Source organism: Labeo rohita, chromosome 24 (genome assembly GCF_022985175.1).
Source record: "Labeo rohita strain BAU-BD-2019 chromosome 24, IGBB_LRoh.1.0, whole genome shotgun sequence".
NCBI lineage: Eukaryota > Metazoa > Chordata > Actinopteri > Cypriniformes > Cyprinidae > Labeo > Labeo rohita.
In genome coordinates this window covers 15776350-15802246 of record NC_066892.1, presented here as the reverse complement: position 1 = coordinate 15802246, position 25897 = coordinate 15776350, and the positions used below count along the sequence as shown (strand labels likewise).

Here is a 25897-nt window from a genome sequence, read left to right as displayed (position 1 = left end):
TATATGGTGTAAATGTCTGGTATGGCATTAAAGGTTCACCTGGAGGTATGTAGTATGAAGGTAAGTATGTTGGTGTTGGTGTAGCGTAGTATGATGTATAGCCCCCTTGCCTAGCTGGTAGCCCATAAAAACCTAAAGTGTTAACTGCTGTACGTGGCTGCAATGTTGGCTGACCTAGTGTCTCATACATGAACGTCTGTCTTGGTCTTCTATCTCTGGTAGATCGCCTAATTTCAACTTGATTATCCAAGTCTGGCCTTTCAACTACTACATTTGACGTCTCTTCAGGTATAGCATATACACCATCTGCACTGTTTTCATCATCTGTGGCAAGTGGGGTCTGATCAAGTATGGGTTCTTGTATTTGCACTTGACTGAGCAGTTCTCTTGCAGGCACTTGTTCAGGCACTTGCTCAGGTGAACTATTTCTCCATGCTATTCTTTGTTTCTTCCAGACTGGTACTTGGTTTTGACTGTCCCTTCTTTGTACTTGACCGAATTGATCATTTGCAGGTGCTCGCTCAGGTGGATCATCTCTTTCTGGTTCTGCCAAACTGACTGGGACTCTCAACCAGTATCCTTTCAAGTCACAATCCTCATCTGAGTCTGTTGTGTCACTGTCTCTGATATAGTTTCTTCTCTCTTTGTCTTTAGGGTCTTTGTTTGTCTGTATTTGTGTCTTTTTTTCTTTTGCAGGTTTCTTTGAACACGGTGACTTCGGTGGAGCCTCCACAGGTAAGTCGTTCACCAGTAAAAGTAGGTTCCGATGTAAAGTTCTGGTCTTTCTGTTACCTCCGTTCTCTGGACAAACTACATATACAGGGTTGTCTGACACCTGTTCCTTCACCACATAAACTTCCTTTTCCCAGTACGATCTCAGTTTCCCAGGGCCTCCCTGTCCTCCAAGGTTTCGGACAAGTACCCTGTCTCCTGGCTTCAGAATGACTCCTCTTGTTTTCCGATCATACTGTACTTTTCCCCTAGCACTAGATTGTCGGCTGTGCTCCTCTGCAATTCGGTATGCTTCAGCCATTCTGGTTGCCCAGTGGTCCGCGTACCCTTTATGTGTGACCTCGTCTGCCTTTTCCACAAGACCAAAGATTAGGTCTACTGGGAGGTGAGGATTTCGTCCATATAACAAATAGAAAGGGGAATACCCAGTGGACTCATGCCTAGTGCAGTTGTAGGCATGCACAACTTGTGGTAAGTGTTCTTTCCACCTTTCCTTTTCTTTGTCCGCCAGGGTCCTCAACATCTGTAGGAGAGTTCGGTTGAACCTTTCCACTGGATTACTTTGAGGATGGTAGGGAGATGTTCTTGAATGGCCTATTCCAGCAAACTGTTGGAGTGTACGGAAGAGTTCATTTTCAAACTCTCGGCCCTGGTCATGATGTAACTTGGCAGGGTAACCGAAGCGTGGAATATAATCATTAAAAAGGCACTCAGCAGCAGTCCGTCCCGATTTGTTTTTTGTAGGGTAGGCTTGCGCAAACCTTGTAAAGTGATCCATGACTACGAGGATATATTCGTAACCTCCACGACTTGGCTCCAGGTGTAAGTAATCAACACACACCAGTTCCATAGGTGAGTGTGATGTTATGCTGCCCATAGGTGCTCGAACATGAACAGAAGGTTTTTTCTGCTTTATACATGGGCATCTCATAGTAACATACTCCTCCACTTCCTTCTTCATGTAAGGCCAGTAAAACCTCTCTCTTACCAGATTCAGTACCCGCTCTACGCCCACATGCCCCATCTTGTCATGAAGACACTCCAGCACTAATCGTTTGTACTTGCTAGGAAGGACGAGCTGCTTCCTCTCCCCAGTCCGTCGGTATAGAAGTCCTCCCTCCAGGTATAACTTGTTCCATTCATACAAGAGCTTTTTGCTAGCCCCTGGCACTTCTTGTCTCACCTCATTGGTAAGTGTGATGTTCTCATTCTTGCACTTCATTACGTGAGAGATTACTGAGTCTTCTTCTTGAGCCCTGATTAGCTCGTTTTGACTTATTGTCGGTATCCACATATTATGCAGCAGTTGCTCGTCCCTCACTGAAGACGTGTGGAGGGCAGCAATCCAAGCCACATCTCTCTGTTTAGCAGCCTGGTTTCCCTGCCAGGTTGCCCGCACTGCTTCTGAGGGTAACTGCTCTGTGCACTCTGCCTCATATGCTTCCATATCCAGGGGGATGCGAGAAAGTGTGTCGGCATCAATGTTAGCTTTCCCTGGACGGTATTTGACATCAAACCGAAAGTCAGACAGTTCTCCTACCCAACGATGTCCTACTGCATTGAGTTTTGCCGTACTCATGACATAGGTCAGGGGATTGTTGTCAGTATAAACGGTAAACTGTGGAGCATAGAACAGATAGTCCCTGAACTTCTCACACACTGCCCACTTTAGCGCCAAGAATTCAAGCTTTCCACTATGTAGTCTATAGTTCTTTTCAGCTGCAGTGAGTGTTCTGGAACCATACCCAATGACCCTCAACTTTCCATCTTGACGTTGATAGAGGATAGCTCCCAGACCCCTCTCAGATGCATCAGTGTGGAGCGTAAATGGTAAGTTGAAATCTGGGTAAGCCAACACTGGTGGGCTTACTAACATGCCGATTAACTCTTCCAGAATTTTCTGATGGTCATTAGTCCATTCCACTGGAGTTCTGGAGGGAACTTGTGGACCTTTGACCTTCCTCTGACTGCGTAGATCTCTAGGAGTATCAGGTTTTGCCTGTAGCAACTCATACAATGGTTTTGCTACTCTGGAGAAGTCCTGAATGAAAGCACGATAATAACTAAGGAAGCCTAGTAGTCTTCTTACGTCACCAACAGTGTGAGGCGTCTTATTTGTAAGCGACCGAACAGCTTCCAAGTCTTTAGGATCTATTCGTACCCCCTCAGCTGATACCAGGCGTCCAACGTACCGGACTTCACTGCGAAATAACTCGCATTTCTCAGGTTTCAACTTGACACCATGGTGCTGAAGGGCCCTAAGAACTCTGCGCATGCTTTCCACATGTTCTTCAAAGGTCTTCGCATAGCATAGTATATCGTCCAGGTAAGGTATGCAACATTCGTCCCTCAGAGAGTCGAGCATTTCTTCCATGCTGCGTTGAAATGTTGCTGGTGCGTTTGACAGTCCAAAAGGAATTCTGACCCACTCATATAGTCCCCAAGGGGTGATAAAGGCTGTCATGTGCCTAGACCCTTCTGCAATGAAACCTTGGTGGTATGCTTTACCCTGGTCTAGGATACTGAACCAGGAGTAACCTCCGAGTGTATCAATCAAGTCCTGAATCCTGGGTAGCGGATGTCTGTCTGGGACAGTCTTCTTGTTCAGGAGGCGATAATCAACACAAAGTCGCAGGCTGCCATCCTTCTTTCGGACGCAGACCACAGGAGCCGCAAATGGAGACTTTGACTTAACTATCCATCCCTTCGTTAAGAGGTCTTGTATATAACCCTTCACTTCATTAAACAGAGGCTTCGGTACTGCTGAATAAGCTCTTTGAACTGGGATGTCATCCTTTAGACTTATCTGCATTTGTAAGCTTGGTATACACCCAATGTCATTGGCGTCTCTGCTAAATGCGGCAGACTCCTCATACAGCATTCTCTTGACAATTCCCTGCTGTCTCTCATTTAAATGTTTTAGGTCAACAGGTGGATGCCACAATGGAGGATTCACCTCACTTTCCGGAGTTGCAGCAGTTTGAATCATCGCTGTGTGTGATGGTTTATTCGATCGTTCAAAGTCCACTATTTTTTCAATTAACTGTACTGTTCCAATTACTGTACCTCGTGGTATTGTCACATCACTCCAAGTGTTGTTTCCAATAGGAACAGACACATAAGGGCTAGTCTTCGAGTGTATCTCCAGGAGGCCCTCACCAATATCTAGACGTGTCAGAGCTACACTGTCTTCTTGGGGTTCGAACAAAACCACTGAGTCTAACTGTGTCATGTTCGGTGGGATTCGGCACTTCACCCAGACCATCTGTCCTGCAGAGATCACCACATCATGTTGGCCCACCTTCAGGCGGTTATCCTCACAGCCACGATCAATAGTTTGTACCACGTTGATCAGGGACCGTGCTTTTGTACTTGGTACATCAATGGCTCCAGCGAGTAAGGAGACAAGTGTTGGCATTAGTCGTTCAGGTTGTCCTTGTATCAGTTCCTCTACTACGTTGAACCCCAACAATGGCCTTTCAATCTGTAGTCTGCTCACCAGAAAAGGGACATTAATAGACAGAGTAGGGTCATCATTTTCTAATAGATTCACAGTTATGATCGACCAGCCATCAAATGGGATTGGCTCTCCGTTTACAGCACAGACCTCTAAATTGTCATGATACCCCAGGAGTTCTCTAAGTGGTCTTACTTCAACATCTGGTAGGTATTGCGCCTTCCATTTGTGGTCTATTATGCTGACTTGTGCACCGGTGTCTAGTAGTGCCCTTACTGGTAAACCATTTAAATTACAGTGTGTCAAAGCTTTACTCCCTATCAGCTTGATTACTGAATCATTTGGAGTTCTGTGTGGGATCTTGATAGGTGTCCGTGTTTCCTCTTCATTAACAGATGTTTTGATTTCCTGTTTTTGATAAGTGTGTTTTGTGCAGGTGGTTCTTTTGATGCCTGAATCTGGATACTCTTCCTTTGGCTGGGACGCGTGTACCTCGATCACTGATCGTCCCCTTTCAGTGACCGCTTCTCGTTTCCCTGTCGTTGTTGCTTCCGCAGGCATCCAACAGCACGATGTCCTTCTTGACCGCAAATGAAACAGTGAGTACAGCCTTGAAGCCCCCTTTCTACACACTGCGGACAGCCACGTGGACGGGTTATGTGACGAACAGTAGACTTGTTTGCTGAACACTCACAGCTGCTTCTAGGTAATGGTGATGTGGAGTGTTTCATAGTATCCACCATGCTGGTAAGTGCATCAATTTTTGCGGTAAGTTGTTTTATTGTATCACTATGCTTTTTCATTTCATGAGTTTCTTTCTCAACTTTTGCCTCTGTAGCAGGCTCTTCGTTGAGTTGGGCACAACTCGCCATGCTGGGCTTTGTACGGGACGGTGCACCTAGCCTTCGAAGTCTTTCATTCTCCTCACTCGTAACCTTCATGACGTGCTTTAGGATTTCATCATCAGTTATGTTACTATCAGCCAATAAGGGCTTTAACTCACTGCGTATGTCCTTGCATTTATGTCCTAGGCCCTGGTACACAGTGTGCAAGAACACATCCTGAACTGTCGCTGGGTTGTATTTCTTATCAGAACCTGCCTGTTTTGCAGCAAAGAGTATCTTTTGTTTAAGCCCCATGACCCTGTACAGAAATTGTTGGGGTGTTTCATGTTCACTTTGTTTGGTGCACATTAACTCCTGAAACAATTCAGTGCTACTTCTGTCACCCAAATGCGACTGTAAAAACCCCTTAAGTTCTCTGATGGTCATGTCTTCTTTGTTCATTAGCATGTCCTTGAAAAACCCTGGCTTTATGATCCGCAGTACCCCTCTGACTATTTCTGCATCACTGAAGTTCTCTTTTGCACCATTATCTATTTGCCTACAAACATTGTTATAGGTGATATCTGATGTGTGATCCCCAATTTGACCCCCATGTATCTTAAATTCCCGGTGTGGAATATAAGAAAGGCTGCTTATAGGGAACGTCCTATCAGAATGGAGCTGTTTTGGAGTTTCAGGTTGGCTTGTATGTTGTGTTGTGTCACTAGTTTGTTGTGTCAGTGTATTATGTTGTGTGGGTGTAGACATATATTGAAGAAGTTTCTGACCAAGCTCTTCGTAATCAGAAAGCATCCTCTGTAATTCTGTATCTGTGTCAGCCCTGGTTTTTCTAATGTCCCCTGAACCAGTTACCTTGAATGATGATGTTGACTGAACAGGATCAGTAGTGCTGAGTGATTGAGATTTAGATGTAGTGTGCGTGTCTTTGCTTATCTCTTGTGAATATGCAACTGTGCGCACTTGTTTAACAGAATTCACAGTCTCTTGTAACGATAACAGTTCACTCATACCTTGGTCCTCTGATTCAAGTAAAAACTCACTGGACATGAAGGCATTAATGTGATCAAAACAACTATCAGAATCTTCTGGGTCTAGTTCTGACTGGTCTCTTCCTGGTACTGGTCCAACAATCTTGGCAACTCTGAACAGTTCATCAGCAGACAACGTGATCAAACACTTCCTGATGTCCCACACCAGGCTTCTTCTTGCACGGTCCGCCATGATAACACTTTCCACAGTACCTTTTGTCACAGTCAATTTCCCAAGATGAAGTCAGCTGTCCTTTCGCCACTTCCACACGTTCTGCAACTCGACGTCTCTGTAGACTTGATGATCACCAGCACCACGGCTCCAGTACCACCACGTCTCTGGTCCCACGGTTCAGAAATCTGTGGATCAGCTTCACTGTGTTGTACGAAGTTGATCCCGGACGAGCCCCCACAAATCTGTTGCAGACCCCGCCCTGGAAGTCTACTCAACAGATGAGAAATGTCTTTTTTTTTGTAGTAAAGAAAGAGAGAGACAAGAGTTTGCCTTTAGTCAAGCAGCCTTCTTTGTTGACTTTAATCAAAATAAATTCATGAAACTTTAACCCATAGTATTCCACATAGGAAAAACATGTATCAGTCTATACAAGCACACAGTAGCAACAAATAAATGGTTAAACGAGGTAACAAACTTCTATCACAGCTTTACACAACTCACACAGCAGACTGGATTCAGGTAAGTAACATAGGTAAGTAACATACGTAAGTAACAACAGTATCTGTTATACTGTATTTTTGTACACACACACTGACAGTTGATAACTTTAACATAAAAACAACCCATCAATAAATATATTAAAATGCTTATTTTATGTACAGTTACTCATAAACTTGACCACTTCAATGTAAGTAATGTAATTATAGTTTTTTTCTTGACATTTGATCATTTTACTAACCTTTTTTTTTGTAGTAAAGAAAGAGAGAGACAAGAGTTTGCCTTTAGTCAAGCAGCCTTCTTTGTTGACTGAAGTCGCCATGGCAACTCTTCTCTCAACTGCCACTCAGTATTTAGAAAATGCAACTTTGTTCTCTTTGAAATACACACTCATAACAATAAAAGTATATAAATACATAGAAATAAACATGCAAATAATAAATACAATATGTACAAATCAATTTTCCTGTGACCTTAACCTCATGATTAATGCTCACTTTCTGTCTGTTTCTTCTGTTCTTTCACCAGGAAAACAGAGGATTTGCTTGGTTATCCTAAATCAGCCGATAGATGAGCGGTACTTCAATGTGTTGTGGAGCAAAGGTATTGATTTTGTGATGAATATCACACATCGGCCTATGATTTGATGCATGCCTATACTTGTCTAGCTTGCTTGTGCAGTAGAACTCTCTGGAAAAGGTCGGACAGGCCTAATTGGTGATATATAAGGCCACTGAATGCTATAAAGCCACTATAACCCGTAATGCATTAGTCTTCTTTTCGATCTCCCGCTGGATGAGCTATATGATTACATAACTCATCTGTTTTCTGTTTGTCTTTTTAGTGCTGTGTGCTTTCAGGTACCTTTATTTGTTGCTCCCAACCAATTTTCAATTGCAATCTGAATTACAGCACTTGCAGATTTGTAGATCATGACTAGTTATAGATTGTCCCTCAAATGGTGCACTGTACTATAAACTAAACAGTCAGAACCAGTGAAGATTGTGAGTGTGCACCAGTGTTGTTATTGTTAACCAAAATTAAAACTATTAAAAATTGTTTTTATGGTAACACTTAACAATAAAATGTCATTTGTTAGTATTTGTTAGTGTATTAACTAACATGAACAATGAACAATACTTTTATTACAGTTAGGGCTATCAAACGATTAATCATGATTAATCGCATACAAAATAAAAGTTTGAGTTTGCCTAATATATATGTGTTTGCTGTGCTATGTACATATAAATACAAATACATTCATGTATATGTTTATGAGAAATATGTTATTTTTGTAAATTTTTTTATTTACATATAATACAAATTATATGCAAATTATAATAAATACATATATTTATAAATATTTCTTAAATATATACATGAATGTGTTTGTATTTATATATACATAATAATTACACAGCACACACGCATATATTAGGCAAACTCAAACGTTTATTTTGTATTAATTGTTTAATACAAAATGCAATTAATCGTTTGACAGCCCTAAGTGCAGTATTTATTCATCTTTGTTAACATTAATGTTAATAAAAATACAGTTGTTCATCGTTAATTCAAGTTAGGTCACAGTGCATTAGCTAATATTAACAAACACAACTTTTGATTTTTAATAATGTATTAGTAAATGTTGAAATTTATATAAATATTCAATCTCAAAAGAACTTTAAAACCGAAAATGAGAAATGTTACTACAACTAAACCTGAAATAAATATAAATTTAAGCTAAATTCAAATATTAAAAAACAAAAGCTAAATGAAAATAACAAAAATTACTAAAACTTAAAATTTAAATGAAAACTAAAGAAAAATATAAATATAACTTTAATAAGCTTAGTATAAATGAAATTCTAAATATTTTAAAACTAAAAAGTATATATTTTTTTAAAAAATGCTAAAATAGTGCTGTCAAACGATTAATCACAATTAATCACATTCAAAATAAAAGCTTTTGTTCACGATATATGTGTGTGTACGGTGTATATTTATTATGTACACTGACCAAAATTATAAACGCAACACTTTTGTTTTTGCCCCCATTTTTCATAAGCTGAACTCAGCGCTGTCATATACGCCAATCCAGAGCATCCCAAACATGCTCAATGGGTTCCATGTCCGGTGAGTATGCTGGCCATGCAAGAACTGGGATGTTTTCAGCTTCCAGGAATTGTGTACAGATCCTTGCAACATGGGGCCATGCATTATCATGCTGCAACATGAGGTGATGGTCGTGGATGAATGGCACAACAATGGGGCCCAGGATCTCATCACGGTATCTCAATAAAATGCACCTGTGTTTGTTGTCCATAACATACGCCTGCCCATACCATAACCCCACCTCCACCATGGGCCACTCGATCCACAACGTTGACATCAGCAAACCGCTCACCCACACGACACCATACACGCTGTCTGAGAACACCTCTCCAAAATGCCAGATGCCATTGAATGTGAGCATTTGCCCACTTAAGTTGGTTACGACGACAAACTGCAGTCAGGTCGAGACCCTGATGAGGATGACTAGCATGCAGATGAGCTTCCCTGAGACGGTTTCTGACAGTTTATGCAGAAATTCTTTGGTTATGCAAACCGATTGTTGCAGCAGCTGTCCGGGTGGCTGGTCTCAGACGATCTTGGAGGTGAAGATGCTGGATGTGAAGGTTCTGGGCTGGTTTGGTCACACGTGGTCTGCGGTTGTGAGGGCGGTTGGATGTACTGCCAAATTTTCTGAAACGCCTTTGGAGACGGCTTATGGTAGAGAAATGAACGTTCAATTCACGGGCAACAGCTCTGTTGGACATTCCTGCAGTCAGAATGCCAATTGCACGCTCCCTCAAAACTTGCGACATATGTGGCATTGTGCTGTGTGATAAAACTAAACCAACACTTTCCTGTCAATCTCCACTGTCCTATAATCAAAAAAGCCAAAAAAAAAGAGTGGCCTTTTATTGTGGCCAGCCTTAGGCACACCTGTGCAATAATCATGCTGTCTAATCAGCATCTTGATATGCCACACCTGTGAGGTGGATGGATTATCTTGGCAAAGGAGAAGTGCTCACTAACACAGATTTAGACAGATTTGTGAACAATACTTGAGAGAAATAGACCTTTTGTGTACATAGAAAAAGTCTTAGATCTTTGAGTTCAGCTCATGAAAAATGGGGGCAAAAACAAAAGTGTTGGCATTTATAATTTTGGTCAGTGTATGTATAAAATATTATGTGTATATATATATATATATATATTATTAATATTATTTATTATGTATGTATGAAATATATTTATTTCTAATGTAAATTATATGAATATAAATGTATACATGTAAATACATGCAAAAAATGTCAAAATATATACTGTATGTGTGTGTATTTAGGTATACATAATGAATATACATAGTGCACACACACGTATATTATGTAAACACAAACTTTTATTTTGGACGTGATTAATCACAATTAATCATTTGACAGCACTAACACAGTCCATTTGTGTGTGGGACGGGCCTAGAATGTTTTTTTCAGAGCTGCCTGTCAATTAAAAATGCAGTCTAATTAATTCAATGATATTCTAATTATTCAAATTAATTTCATATAATTCTTTTTTTTTTTTTTTCTTTGCTGTGAAATGGTCCCAACCAAACATAATTCATTACATTAGACATTACATGAGTGAAGCAGACGAGTAAATAATTTAAAAAGATCCTTTTTTTTCTTCTACCAAAGGTTTGGGGGCATGATTAATTGCATTAATTTTCCCATTGCGTTATGTTTTCATAAATAATTGGACTAAATTTGTGCATTAATTTGATTGTCCTAGTTTCTTTCTTTACTGAATTTGTAGGGCTATCAGAACCCTTTCATTAGTGCAGTAAGTCAAGAAAATGCCTTTTTATTCATTTTTCCTGTTGTTTTCCTGTGGTTGCTGGCTTTGTTTTTATACAGCTAAGAGTTTGTCAACTATTGCACTAGCTTTTTTTGTTTCAGAAGTTGATCTCATTTAAAAACTCTTGATTGTGTAATTCCTCTGCCCTTGCATCAGCGATACTGTGCATTTTTCATGTAGCTTTGCTCTGGAGGCAAAGCAGGTGGGCGACGAGTGTGTTGCTAGGAGCAGGGTGAACATATCCAGATGGTTTTCCTTGAGGGACCGGGGTAGGGCGCTCCACCCCTCCTCCAGTGAGCCTCAGAAGTACAGTCCTATGGGCCTGTGGCACCACCAGTGCTCTATAGGACTGAATGATCAAAGACGGCTCTTTGCAGATACCAACACATTTTTGGATGCTTTTCAAAAGTGCCTTGAAAAGTTTACTTCTTTCTTATCCCAGTTGTGTGATTAGTAGTGAATTTAGAACCACAAATATTTAGTGCAACTACACTCTGTGGCTTAAAAAATTCTGGCTTAAAAACAACCCAACTTGGGTTATTTGGCAACCCCAGTGCTGGGTAAATTTTGTACACAACCAATGCTAAGTTCTTGTGACCCAGGTCGTTGGGTTAAATGTTTTTACCCAACATACTGGGTTGTTTTATGTAAGTCAGCTATTATATTTCTAGTTAAAAATAGGCTGGATATTAAAAATCACACACAGAATTATAGCGGCAACTGCAATAATCTAAAATTGAACATTTATTAAGCAAAAACACAAAAATATAAGACTAATTGAACTTATTTGAGTGAATACAGCATAGTTTACAATATTACATACATTTAAACTCGTTTAACAAGCTTTTTTGAAATAAAAAATGGAGCATTTAAAAGTAGCATTTTAATTTAAGTGTATTTAACCATTCTCTGTGATCACTTTTTTCCGAAATAGTGCTAATTCTGATGACGGTGTTCTCGTGCTGTTCAAAAGATGCTGTAAATATGATGCGGTTTAAATGCTAATGAGTTCTGCTCACCCCGCCCCTCTCTACTGTGGGGTGATGAGCCTTTCTGTTTACTTTAGCCACATTTAGCCGCGTTTAGCCACGAAACTTGCTAACTAGCACATTATTAAAGGAGAAGTTCATTTCCAGAACAAACATTTCCAGATCATTTACTCACCCCTTTGTCATCCAAGGTGTTTGTGTCTGTCTTTCTTCAGTTGTAAAGAAATTATGTTTCTTGAGGAAAAACATTCCAGAATTTCTCTCCATATAATGAACTTCCAAAATGCGGTTTGCAGATTCAAATGGCTCTAAACAATCCCGGCCGAGGAAGAAAGGTCTTATCTAGCAAAGCGATTGGTCATTTTTTAAATAAATTAATAATTTATATACTTTTTAGCCTCAAATGCTCATCTTGTCTCGTCTGTGCGATGCGCATACGAACCCTGTGTAACCCGGGTCAATACAGTTAGGGTATGTCGGAAAACTCCTGTCTCGTTTTCTTCTTAAAGTTCGTCGTTTTACCTTTTGATGTTCTTTGCATGTTCAATTTGTAAACGATGGGTTGGTACTTCTGCAGCGATGTAGAACGATTATGAAGTTAGGGAAGAAAACGAGATGGGAGTTTTTCGACATACCCTAACTGTATTGACCGAATTGACCCCGGAAAAAAAAAAAAAAAAAAAAAAAAAAAAAAGTTCACGCAGATCATCAAGACGAGCGTTTGACGGTAAAAAGTATATAAAAATGTCAATTTGTTTAGAAAATGATTGATCATTTCGCTAGAGAAAACCCTTATTCCTCCGCTGGGGTTGATTAGAGCCATTTAAAGCTGCATTTAAACTACATTTTGGAAGTTCAAAGTTGGGGGCACCATTGACGTCCACTATATGGAGGTAATTCCTGAAATCTTTTCCTCAAGAAACATAATTTCTTTACAATTGAAGAAAGAAAGACACGAACATCTTGGATGACAAGGGGGTGAGTAAATTCTCTGTAAATTTTTGCTCTGGAAGTGAACTTCTCCTTTTTAAAGGGGTCATCGGATGCCCATTTTCCACAAGTTGATATGATGATTCTTTAGTGTCTCAATGAAAAGTCTATAATATACTTTGGTTAAAAATTCTCAATGGTTTTGTAAAACAGCACCCTTTTTACCTTATCAAAATGGGCTCTGCAAAAATCATCCCATTCTGAGGGATTGTTTCTTTAAATGCAAATGAGCTGTGCTCACCCCGCCCGTCTCTTCTCTCTGCTGCTCTGAGAGACTATTTACTTTAGCCGCGTTTAGCGTGTTTAGCCACGAAACTTGCTGACTAGCACGTTATTAGGAAGGTGATTGCAGAGATTCATGAACAAAACTGAAGCTGGATCATGAATGATTTGCACGAACATAGACACATTTATGTAGATCGGGAGGCATATTCCCTTCACAAACAAACGTAATCCGCTGCATCTTCAGCGGCTCAGATGTCGGGAGTAAATTACGACCACTATATTCATTATTACATTCAGCAACACAACACCTCAATCACTTAATCGGAGATATTCTTGTCTAACTTAAATCCCTGCTCCGGCATCGAAACATTGGAGGTCAGACTGTGACAGCTGATCTGAGGTAAGACGCTCATGTCAATCAACTATCGTGGGAGTGGCCATTGAAATTTGAAAAAGGGGATATTATTTTTACAGATTAATTAAAAACCACTGCATGGATTTTTATCATTATGGGGTAGATTTGTACATGCACTGCCAACACACATTAATGTTTAAACAAAATGTAAAAGTATACTTTGCATCTGATGAGCCCTTAAGAAAGGCAATTTGCAAAGATGCATAAAAAACCCTTATACTCACTTCTGCTGTAGGGGAAGCTGGATCATGAATGATTTGCGCGAACATATATGCATGTATATAGACCGGGGATTGGCGCGTTTCCTTCAAAAACGAAAGTAACGTTAATCCTCTGCGTCTTCAGTGGCTCAGATGCCGGGAGTAAATGCCGACTGCTGTGTTCATTATTACATCCAACAATGTCTCCTCAGTCGTTCAATCGGAGACATTCTTGTCATCCCCTGCACCGACGTCAAAACAATGGCGATCGGACTGTTACAGCTCAGTCAGGGGGGTCTAAGGTAAGCCGGCCTTCTCAATCAACTATCGTGGGAGCGGCCTTAGTTGGTGTGACCTCACACTGACCAGAAGCTGAGAATGACTCGATTTGAAAAAGGGGATTTACTTATAAAGATTTTTTTAAAAATACTACTGGGTGGATTTTTATCATTATAGTGTGGATGTGTACACACACTGCCAGCACACATTTATGCTCAAACAACAAGAAGTGAGTTTTGCGTATGAGTTTTGCATCCGATGACCCCTTTAAATCAAAATGTTTTGTATTGTGTATCAGTCTGTTTTTATATTTTTATGAAGCTGTATTCAAGATACACTCATTTTCACTCATTGTTTCATCACATAGCGAGCTATGTGGCATTTACTTTGTAGTGAATGTGAATGAGTGTACGAGTCAGCGGTTTTGGATATGACTTACTTGGTAAAATGTCACTTTTTACGTTGCCTCGTGCACCTTATTAGTTCAGCACCATGGCAAAAAGACATAAGCAGAAGCAAAATGTCCACACTTACACTCTGAGTTGTTGTATAAGAAAGTCTCTTGGCATTCTGCTGACAACATCAGAGATATTCATCACATCTCAAAAATTGATTTCTTTACTTTACAAATGACAGTGGACAGTCAGTCTTAAAGATTGAATATGAAAACCAAATCGTATTTGTGGAAGCCATAGTCTCCTCCTGTAAGCAGTTCTACTGCACTTTTCTCTAACAATGGTGTTTATTGAAGGAAATGCTTCAAACGTCCTGCTTTGACAAAAGCTTAGAGTTTTGAAGAATTGACATTGCCATAGAAATCGGATACACTGTAGTATACCATTTCTTTCTTCTGTCCAGAAACCTTTCTTCCAAATATTGTGGTGTGTGAAGTAATTATCCCCCCTCTGTATTGAAAAGTGTGAAGGGGCCTCTTTTGTTTGACAGTTTGTTTTGCAATACAGCAATAGCAGTGTTTTGGCAGGGCTCTTTTTTAATATTTTTGAGCGTTTCACGTTCCTTGAAGTTTTGATCGATGGACGGATTGTGGGTTTGGGTCACTTGTCGGGCTTGATAGTGATTTACAGTCCATATCTGTTAGCTTTGAGGCCGTCGATCTGCTACTCCTAAACATTTGCATTTAGCAGAAAATTGATAGAAATGTGAAAGTTAAGACATTAATAATGTTACACAATATACATGTTTTTAATGATTTTCTTTTTTCTTTCTACTCATTAAAGAATCCTGGAAACCTATCATCGTTTCCACAAAAATATTAATAATAGGAATAATGAGCAGCAAATCAGCATATTAGAATGATTTCTGAAGGATCATGTGACACTGAAGAATAGAGTAATGATGCTGAAAATTCAGATGTGTTTTTGATAAAATAAATGCAGCATTGGTTAGCATAAGAGGCTTTAAAAAATGGAGAAAAATATTGATTACTCATCTTGTACTACACAGATTTAGTTGAATCATATGCTCCCTAGAAAAAGAAATATCCACCTGCAAGTGAGGATTTGGATTTAGCTTACTGGCCATTTTTAAAACAATATATCCCACCCAGACATTCTGTGTCAAAGGAAATACAAAATGTAGTCCTAAATTAAAAGTTTTGCACTCATTCTCCCTCTCAACTCTTTTGAGGATAAAGAAAGCATCTTAAAAGGGGAACTAACCTTCCATTTTGCTCGTTGACCACTCGTCCCTCTTTGATTTACAGAGGCCACAGGCTTCACTTCACTTCCACTGCCAAAAGACATTAAATCAGTGACAGCAAAGTCTGCCTCATCAATATTTGTCCCCCATAAAACACCGCCCGAGTAGCAAAAGTTCATGACAGGAGGAGGAAGCATCGCTGGTGGATTATGAAGTGTTTATTTACAAGGTTATCTGTCCTGCACCAGGGCTTCAGTGAAAGAGCATTCACGAATGATTTACCCCCTCCAGCCTTTCCGGCCGTCGTAATGCTGCCTCACCACAAGTAAGAATGGCTGGTTGTTTACTATTGGATAAACCACCGTAAACTCTTTTGTAAAGTAGGTGAAACTTCATTTTAGATTATAGATTCAATTCATTTTGATTGTAATGACTCACTTTGTTCATTAACAATATGACCAAAGCCAAAGATGATGATTCATAAATTCATAGTCACAAGAAAAAGAATAGCATTTTTAGAACATTAACAATGTTCTAAATCATGCCAATAGTTATGTTTACGTCCAGAGTTGTGAATTTAACTTGTGCGCAAAACATTTGCGAGTAAGCACCGTTTCCATCCAACGAGCCAAAGAGAACAAAATTGTCACTTCCTGATAAACTGCCAATAAATATCACTAAGAAGTGTAGAAGCCACTGAATATATAAAATTTTCATATATAATAAATTGCTTGTGCCTCAGAGCGAGCAGACAAAACACAATAAATGTGGTCATTGCTTTCGGAGATGGATTGCTTTTCCTGCTTTTTGGGAACGCAGTCGTGTAAAACAGTTTTGGGAGGCAATTCTAGAGAAATATTTGGACAACAGACACAGGTATTTCAGAATCATTATAACATATATATATATATATATATATATATATATATATAAACAGGCTGAATGAAACATAGCTACTGATGTGCTAAAACAAGCTAGAAACATGTTAGCAAATTGATAAAACAAGAAAATAACTGGTGCATCCAAAATTGCAAACTGCCTGAGTAGGCACTACATTTCAGGGTCGGAAATTAATGAGGGCTTGTGGCAAAATATGGCATGAAATAAACAAAACTTTCCCATTGTGTAAACACAAAGGGGCAAAAATGCCCCAAATAAACAATGTATTATGGCAGTCGCAATTAAAATGAAATATGAAAATTAATGAAAAGTATATTTGTAGAATTACATTTAGATTTGCTCACACTGCATCAGTTTGGAATGCATTTCTGTTAGGAATGCATTCTCCAGTCAGAGGCACTTAAATTAGTCAAAAAAAAAACAACCAAAAAAAAAAGTCGGAGCTGTTGTTGAGCGCACAAGCTCGCGATTCCCTCATCATAAACAACAAAGTGCAGATATGATGTAAAAAATAAAAAAATAAATAAAAGATTAATTTCATAGCTTCAGTGATTATAATGGGAGTTTCTGCATAACTTGTACTAGTCTAGGCTAATGTCATGGACCGATATGTTTGTCTGTGAAGCCATGCATAACATGCCTAAAACTAACAAAAACATTTATTGTTTTTATATATTGATATTAATATTCATTATTACAGAGCAATAATAATATAAAGAGCAATAATCTACAATAATATGTGAGCTTCAGTTTTTCATGTATAATTTAGATACAATTTTAAACAGTTTAAAAACGGGACAAGTCCTCTTCCAAAACAGAGTCACATATAATGTACTCACCCCATTGTCATCCAAGATGTTTATGTCTTTCTTTCTTCAGTTGTAAAGAAATTATGTTTTTTGAGGAAAAACATTTCAGCATTTTTCTTCATATAATAGACTGCTATGGTGCCCCGATTTTGAACTTCCAAAATGCAGTTTAAATGTGGCTTCAAATGATCCCAAATGCGGTTGTAAACGATCTCAGCCAAGAAAGAACGATTGGTTATTTTTATTAAAATAATACAATTTATATACTTTTTAATGCCAAATGCTCATCTTGTCTTACTCTGCCTGGACTGTTTTTGTGTCGGTTCATGACAGTTAGGGTATGTCGAAAAACTCCCATCTCATGTTCTCCCTCAAGTTCGGAACCGTCCTATACTGCTGCTTTACCTTTTTTGGTAAGGGTGTTTGATCTTCTTTGCATGTTCACTTTGCAAAGACTGAGTTGGTAGTTCTGCAGCGATGTAGGATGATTTTGAAATTATTTTTGAAGTTGAGGGAGAAAATACGATTAGGGTTTTTCGACATACCTTAACTGTCTTGAGTCAGAATACACAGAGTTCAGGGAGCGCAAGACAAAACGAGCGTTTGAGAATAAAAAGTATTTAAATTGTATTTTTTAAAATGAAAATAACCGATCGTTTCGCTATATAAGACCCTTCTTCCTCAGCTGGGATCGTTTACAACTGCATTTGGGATCATTTGAAGCCGCATTTAAACTGCATTTTGGAAGTTCAAAATCGGGACACCATATCAGTCCATTATATGGAGAAAAATGCTGAAATGTTTTCCTCAAAAAACAATTTCTTTACGACTAAAGAAAGAAAGACATAAACATCTTGGATGACAATGGGGCGAGTACATTATATGTGAATCTTTGTTTTGGAAGTGGACTTCTCCTTTAAAGTAATTGGGTAAATTTAAGTATTTGACATTACAGACAACATAGTATGGTGATTATAATAACAAGGTGATTATAAAAATTGTTCTTATGAATGTAAAAAATGCCCCTGGAAATCAATTCTGGCGGCAAATATTGTCCCTTAATGGAAAAGTAATGCAGATGGTACGTTATTTAAAAAAAAAAAAAAAACACAAAATGTACATGCCGCTATGTATTTTGTGTATTTCGTCCCACAGGTATGTTTTTGCCATGAGTTCAGGGTCCTTTTTGACTACTGTTTTGTTTTTGCTGTTGAATACTGTGAGTTTGGACATACTTCTCTTTTGGCATACTGTTTTCGTATTATATAGTAGGGAAGTATTTGAGCTAGAAACAAGTTAAACTCTAGCAACAAACATCTTTAAACTTTAAGCTTTTCAAACTACTTCAAACTTTGTTTCACTGATTTGTTGTTTATTAACAGCATGAAGAAAGCTAAAGATGATGTTTTCTAAATTCAAACTCCTAAAAAGCAGATCACATGCTCTTGTAGCTGTAATTGAGCCCACAGTTTGGATATTCATAGCGCATTTAGAACTGAAAGCAGTTTAAGTGCTGTCGATTCTCAAGATTCATGGCCATGGATGTTTTACACTATTGCCTATTTTGCTCTGCATGTGGTTAAGACTTCATTTTATTGAAGTTTTCATATTAATATATTTGCCTGGTGTCGAAATAATGAGTCATTTGCATTCAGCCCGGTGCTTTTAAGTCTAGCGCCTAGCTGGAGTTCTCGGCTGCACTGAATTACGCCCTGTTTTCCGGTTAGAGATGTAGCACGCTGTTTACTTTGATGGGATCTTTACAGAAAAGCTTCTTTGATTCACCTCCCGAGACTGCATTGAAAACGCCAGTGTAATCACCCTATGAACAAATGATGATGTCTTTGCCAGACCAATTGAGCTGTCTGGGAACTAATGAATGACTGGCCTGGATGCATCATCATGAGACGTTATTTCAGAACTGAAGAGCAAATGACTGTACGGTTTACTTGTGTCTTTGTAAGTGTCTTATCTGGGTCATTACTGACAGATGCAAAATGCACCATTGTGAAAAATCCTGATAAAGATGTGTTTTATTGCTTTTTGAATAAATATTTTTAAAATATCACAATTATACACTAACAAACCACTCAAATAGTCTTAAAACACTAAGCTTATGACCTGAGGCAATGATTTAACACATTCATTTGGAATGATTATTTAATGAGTAAACCAATAACACAATATGTACAAAATACTGTCTTAAATAGTCTTAAAAACACAAGTTACTAAAAATCTTTTTGTCTATGGATGGGTGGAAGGATGGATGGATGGGTAGATAGACAGGCTGATGGATGGATGGATGGATGGATGGATGGATGGATGGATGAATAAATAGACTGATGGATAGATGATCGATAGATGATGGATGGATGGTGAATGGAATGTATTTGAATTTTTCTAGGGCTCTCAACTATCAATATAAAGCATTAATTTGCTATGATGAATTATTTTAAAGAATGTAATGTTTATTGATTTAAATAAACAGTTTTGTATATTGAAGGCTTTGCTTAAATAAAGTTGCTGACAGTATTTTGATGAATAATGCAATGTGTGTGTGCAATTTAATATCATATTTTATATTTTTAATATAATAATTTGATTAATACATTTATTTAGGGGATTTGTCTTAAATTATTTAAGGGGCTGTTCTCTGCATGCATGGATGGATGAATGGATAGATGGATGGATGGACGAATGGATGGATGAATAGATCATGGATGAATGGATGGAGAGACAGATAGAAAGACGGAAGGATGAATGGATAGATAGATAGATAGATAGATAGATAGATAGATAGATAGATAGATAGATAGATAGATAGATGATGAGATAGACAGATGGATGATGGATAGATGGATGGATGATGGATGAATAAACAGACAGACAGATGGATGATGGATAGAGAGATGGATGGATGGTGGATGGATGAATAAACAGATAGACGGATGGATGGATGGATGAATGATGGATAGAGAGATGGATGGATGGATAGATAGATAGATAGATAGATAGATAGATGAATGATGGATAGACAGACAGATGGATGATGGATAGAGAGATGGATGGATGGTGGATGGATGGATGGATGAATGATGGATAGAGAGATGGATGGATGGATAGATAGATAGATAGATAGATAGATAGATAGATAGATAGATAGATAGATGGATGATGGATAGACAGAGATGGATGATGGATAGAGAGACGGATGGATGAATGGATGATGGATAGAGAGATAGATGGATGGATGAATAGATAGATAGATAGATAGATAGATAGATGGATGATGGATAGAGAGACGGATGGATGATGGATAGATGGATAGATGGATAGATAGATAGATGAATGATGGATAGACATACAGATGGACGATGATAGAGAGACGGATGGATGATGGATAGAGGGATAGATGGATGGATGAATAGATAGATAGATAGATGGATAGAGAGACGGATGGGTGATGGATAGATGGAAAGACATAAATGAAAGGATGAATAGACGGATGGATGGATAAATAGATGAATGGGTGATGGATAGACGGATGGATGAATGTTAGATAGACAGATGAATGGTGGATGATAAAAATTTAGATGGATGGATGGATGGATGGATAAAAATTTGAATGGATGGATGAATGGATAGACTGATAGAAAGACAGATAGATGGATGATAGACAAACGGATAGATAGCTAGATAGATAGATAGATAGATAGATAGATGATAGATATAGAGAGACTGATAGAATGATTTTTACGTTTTGTATCTTTTTTGTTGCTTGTTACAATAATATACTGTTCATTTGAAGGCTTTTCTCATGTGATTAATTTGTTCTTTGATTGATTGACAGCTGTATTTTGTTTTCTAATGCCCTACTGATTTATAGACTCTCAGTAGCTTATATCAATCAGTCATTGGCCACAGAATAGCCTGTAGGCTGCAAATAAATAACATCAAATACTAGGCTGACACTACGTTAGTGTAGCATCTACTCTAAGACATTGTTCAGAGGTCTAGACAAGTGGGAAAACAGACAGCAAAAGCAACAAAAGTGTCATTTTTTTATGTCATCTAGAGCACGATGACCTTCGCAGTCAGTCACACAGTGTATTATCAAATATTTTCAAGAGTGCAGAATCTTATTCAGTCATTGAAGGTACCATGTAAATGGAAAGTGAATGTTCATGTGTTATTCACAAGTGATTCCACCCCCTCCTGTGTCACCAGGCAGAGATAAAGTGGTGACAATTAATCTGTACAAGAGTTTAACTGTTTAAAAGTTTCCCTTGATCCTCCTCTTTCACCCGAAAGAAGTTGTTTTTAACAGTAAGCCCAAAGCTATCGTGTCCATTAGGATCGCAGCAGTGTCTTGCAAACGCATTCCATTATTCATGAGAATATGATGCAATTCCCTTCCCTTGACGCTTGTCCGTAAACCAACTGTGCTGACAAGATTACGTTCGTCTTGACATGATCTTTGTGACGATTCCTCACTTTCGTAAGCATAGCATCTGAGTGATTGTCCCGGAAAATCATCTTTGTTTCATGTGGCCGTGAAAGTATTCCCTCGCCTTTTCACGGAACGTATTTGAAAAAAAAAACATAAAAGTCACCTCTGTTTGTTTATAAATGCGGTACCTTTGGGTTTTGTGGTTTTAAATAATAGGATTGCAGGCTTAAAACCAAGCTACTTGATAAATGGAGGAAGGAAAGTCTTAGGATAAAAAAAAGCTGTCATTCTCAAAACACCTGGTTTAAAATAACTAATTTATTCTGTGAAAATGCTGTTTTAAATTCCTGTTTGTTACTTCTTGCTATTGTCTAGAGAGCGAATCCCACATCTGTGTGCGTTAGTTCATGAGCTACAAAAAGTCAAGAGCACTTTTTCTGAACTTCTGCTCATGTCAGACTTCAAAGTTGGCAGGATTATCATTTTAATGTTGCTTTTAGATGTTGTTGTTTTTTTTCACACTTCCAACTAAGCATATGCCACTACATCTTTCCCAGATTTGCCAGCCTGCACTGAATTAACAAACTGAAACCAAATCTTAGGTAACACTTTACTTGAAGTCTGTTTATATAATTCTTTATAAAGGTTTCCATAATGCCACATTTTCATGCATATATACATATGTGTGTGTATGCCTTATGAATAGCCTGTCTTCTGCACTTTTCATGTGTTATATGTTTATTTTTTATGTAGTAAATAAATATAAAGTTTGTTTTTTATATTTACTATATTAATTAGATGTAATATTTAGAATGTAGAACTAATAATACTAAAAGTGATATATATATATATATAGAGAGAGAGAGAGAGAGAGAGAGAGAGAGATAAATGTAATATATATATATATATATATAAAAATTATAAAGCGGTATACATTTTATATCACACACATATATATATATATATATATATATATATATATATATACTATACAATTTTTTTTATATTTACTATATTAATTCTTTCTAATATTTATTATGCATAATAATACTAAATATGATATATATAAATATATATATAAGTGCAAAAATAAGTATATGTATTTTCATAGAAATATGTGCACTGCATTATAATTATGATTAATAATATAGTTAATTGCATGTGCATATATATACAGTATATATATATCTATATATCTATTTCTTATGTAATTATATATATTAATTATGTTGTAAAACAAAATGTCATATACATTACTGTGTGTGTGTATATATATATAATATATATAACATATTCTTAGAAATCTATACACTGCATAACAATTATAATTAATATAGTTAGTAATTGTATGTATAATATGTAATATGTAAACTCTCTCTCTATATATTATGTGATAAAACAAAAAAATTATATGCATTACTATGTGTGTGTGTGTGTGTGTGTATATATATATATATATATATATATATATATATATATATATATATATGTGTGTGTATATATATATATTAATGCGCCTTATAAATAGCCTATGTCTTACGCAGATTTTCATGTGTCACAATTTTAGGGAGTTAGAAAGTTTTTACGTTTATTATGTTTTTTGTGTCTACTATAATTAATTTTAGATAATATTTATTGGATATTAAAATAATACTAAATAAAAAATATATTGCAAAATAAACCTATTTTTTATTTTTTATATAAATATATATGTACTGAATTATAATTATAATTAACAGTATAATTATTAACTATTAGATAGATGGATAGATAGATAGATAGATGATAGATTATTGTTGATTGTTATTATAGTTACTGTTTTTTCCCAACATTTCAAAAACACATCATTGTATGATATAGTACATGTAGTATTCCACGCAGTGCCGATCAAGATTCATTATGTAGATTTGACTGTCATATCCCACATCAAAACCAGTGGCCTGTTTCCTGTTTAACTGGATTTAGTTTCCCATTGGCCTTACCTTGAAAATGACAAGGCTCACCATGCTTATCAGAATCGATGATGATCCTGACAGGACAGACTGACCTTCATCCTGAAATGATTAGTGCTTTCGCAAAAGGCACAAGGGAGCCATTACTGTCAGCCCGGCCATGATCTAGAATAATCTATTTGTTTTCATTTCAGCATGTCAGCAGTTACCGAGATGGGCTGTGAAATGGCTTCAAACATATAGCCGTATAAAGTGATTTCAATGATATTTATCTCTTCACTCATTTTGACATTGAGATCCAAGTTGTAATGAAGCCGATCAAGGATTCACCCAAACACCTCCTGTTTCTTTTCTGCCATTTCAGCCAAGATCCGAGCATGTGCGGACGGAGGTGCCAATCATCTGTACCGGCTCACGGAGGGTCGTCGCGAGAGGTGAGAACCCTATTTTGGCTCCCATCACGATTGACTCGCAGGGCAGAGATGGATCTGGTGATGTCAAGGTTCTGGTGTCATTGCACATGTTCATTCTCACAACTGCTGGACTTGTAGGAGGCCTCAGGAGTATCCCGCTTGCCAGAGTGCTTTCAGAGGACTTAACTCCTAATCCATCACCTTTTGTCAGTGCCTGACAGGCCAGATTCATCTCCAGGCCTCTAAATTGGGTACTTCTCTCCACTCCAGAGTGGTTTACAATTGTTTTCTTTTGTTTGGGTCCCTTTTTGTTCTGCAACCTAAAAATAACGCTCAGTCTCAGACTCTCCAAGCACTGAAATCACAACTGAGTGATGGGACTAAATGCATACTGGTGCGTTTGTTTATTTTGAAATGAAAATTCTATCATTATCTATTCATCCTCATTGCATTCCAAACTCCTATGGTGTTATTTTGGTACCTCAAAATTTATTTCTAATTGCTAAGCTAAAAAAATAACAACAACAATTATAAAAGCACAATAAAAGTAGCTCATATAATTTGAGGCTATTTTGATACCCTTGGTTGCCTTTACATATGGAAAGATCTTGAATTTTGAGACAGTTTGTCTCAATATATTCCAGGTTTAATACAAGTTGAAGCTCAATTGAAAGCAATTGTAGTATAACGTAGATTACTGCAAATAAATAAATAAATAACAGATTGGCCCCATTAAATTACCCCAAAAATTTTGGGTGTGCGATTATGACAAAAAAAATATATATATATTTTCTGAAATTGATAATGATAATTGGACAATATTTTGCTGAGCATGTTATTGTGCTGGTATTTTGTCAGGTTTATGACTGCTGTGGATAGCTGACTCCCAAAGCTTTTGATGTTCTTCATATTCTTTGCGGTGATTAGTTTGTAGGAGTAACACAAATTAACTTTTCCAGTAAGTTTAAATTGATTTTTACCTTTTATGGGAATTTTTTTACCTTTATAAGGCCTATTTTTCTAAACTAATTAAATGTATGCATCATCTTTTGTGTCAAATTCTTATTAAATCAATAATTTTCAATAGTATGACACTCTAGGGCTGTTACCAATCAAATGACATTAGTTTCAACAAAATGTTTGTTTGCAATGCAGAGGTGGCACAAAATCTGCATCTGAAGTAGCATTTAGATGCATTTACACAGACTGTTTAACGTAGGACATGAATGCAGTTAAACTGCAGTTACATTAATAATATTTTGATGTTTAAAAAAGAAAAGTTTAGGAAAAAAAGGGAAAATATACTTTAGAGGCACAATATGTAAGAATATGTAAAAAACACTAGAACACTGTGATATATTTTGCTGACTTGTGTACTTACATTATCTCAAATGTTTTCAAGAATGTTTAAATCCAGAGAAATAAGCAATTTTCAAGTAGTGTAATGGACCATGTCCTTGCGTCACCTGCCAATGATGTCATACACCCGGTTTCTGGTTTTATTTTGTAGAAAACATGGAAACCCCCAAGACACTTGCATTTTATTAGACAGGTAACGAATGCACAGAGTAGCATTATAACAGAACTTTCAGCACACTCAAATGTATGTAGTATGATAAAACAGCGCTGTTTTACCTTACCTACGCATGACCGGAAGGACCGGAAATGTTCGACTGTGACATGATAAAAGCTATGCTGCTTTCGAGCCGTGTATCGTGCTCGTCCTTCATTAGGAATCGCTCCAGCGTCCTCATTTCTTTCAGCCCCATTAGTTCATCCATGAACATGATTGGATTGCATCGGGTCTAGAGATGAAGACAGCTACTCTCATGATTCCACACACAATCACGGCTTCATCAAACTATGCCTTTGGTTCTTTGTTTGTTTTGAATATGCGCCCTCTAGCGGCGAAAACTTACAAATTGTGCCTTTAAATATAAACCTAAAATCACCAGTAGGTGGCGGCAAATCACTGCGTGAGTGG

General features: G+C 37.5%; 1 protein-coding gene across 4 annotated transcripts in view; it reads left to right on the top strand.

Annotated features, from left to right (window-relative positions):
- tpk1 (thiamin pyrophosphokinase 1) overlaps positions 1-25897 on the top strand; it is a 105137-nt gene that overhangs the window by 17244 nt on the left and 61996 nt on the right. For all 4 annotated transcript variants that reach the window (XM_051098413.1, XM_051098416.1, XM_051098415.1 and 1 more), the window contains 2 exons: positions 7264-7338; positions 23865-23934. In XM_051098413.1, coding sequence (XP_050954370.1) covers positions 7264-7338; positions 23865-23934 — 145 coding nt within the window. The remainder of the gene's footprint in view (positions 1-7263; positions 7339-23864; positions 23935-25897) is intronic.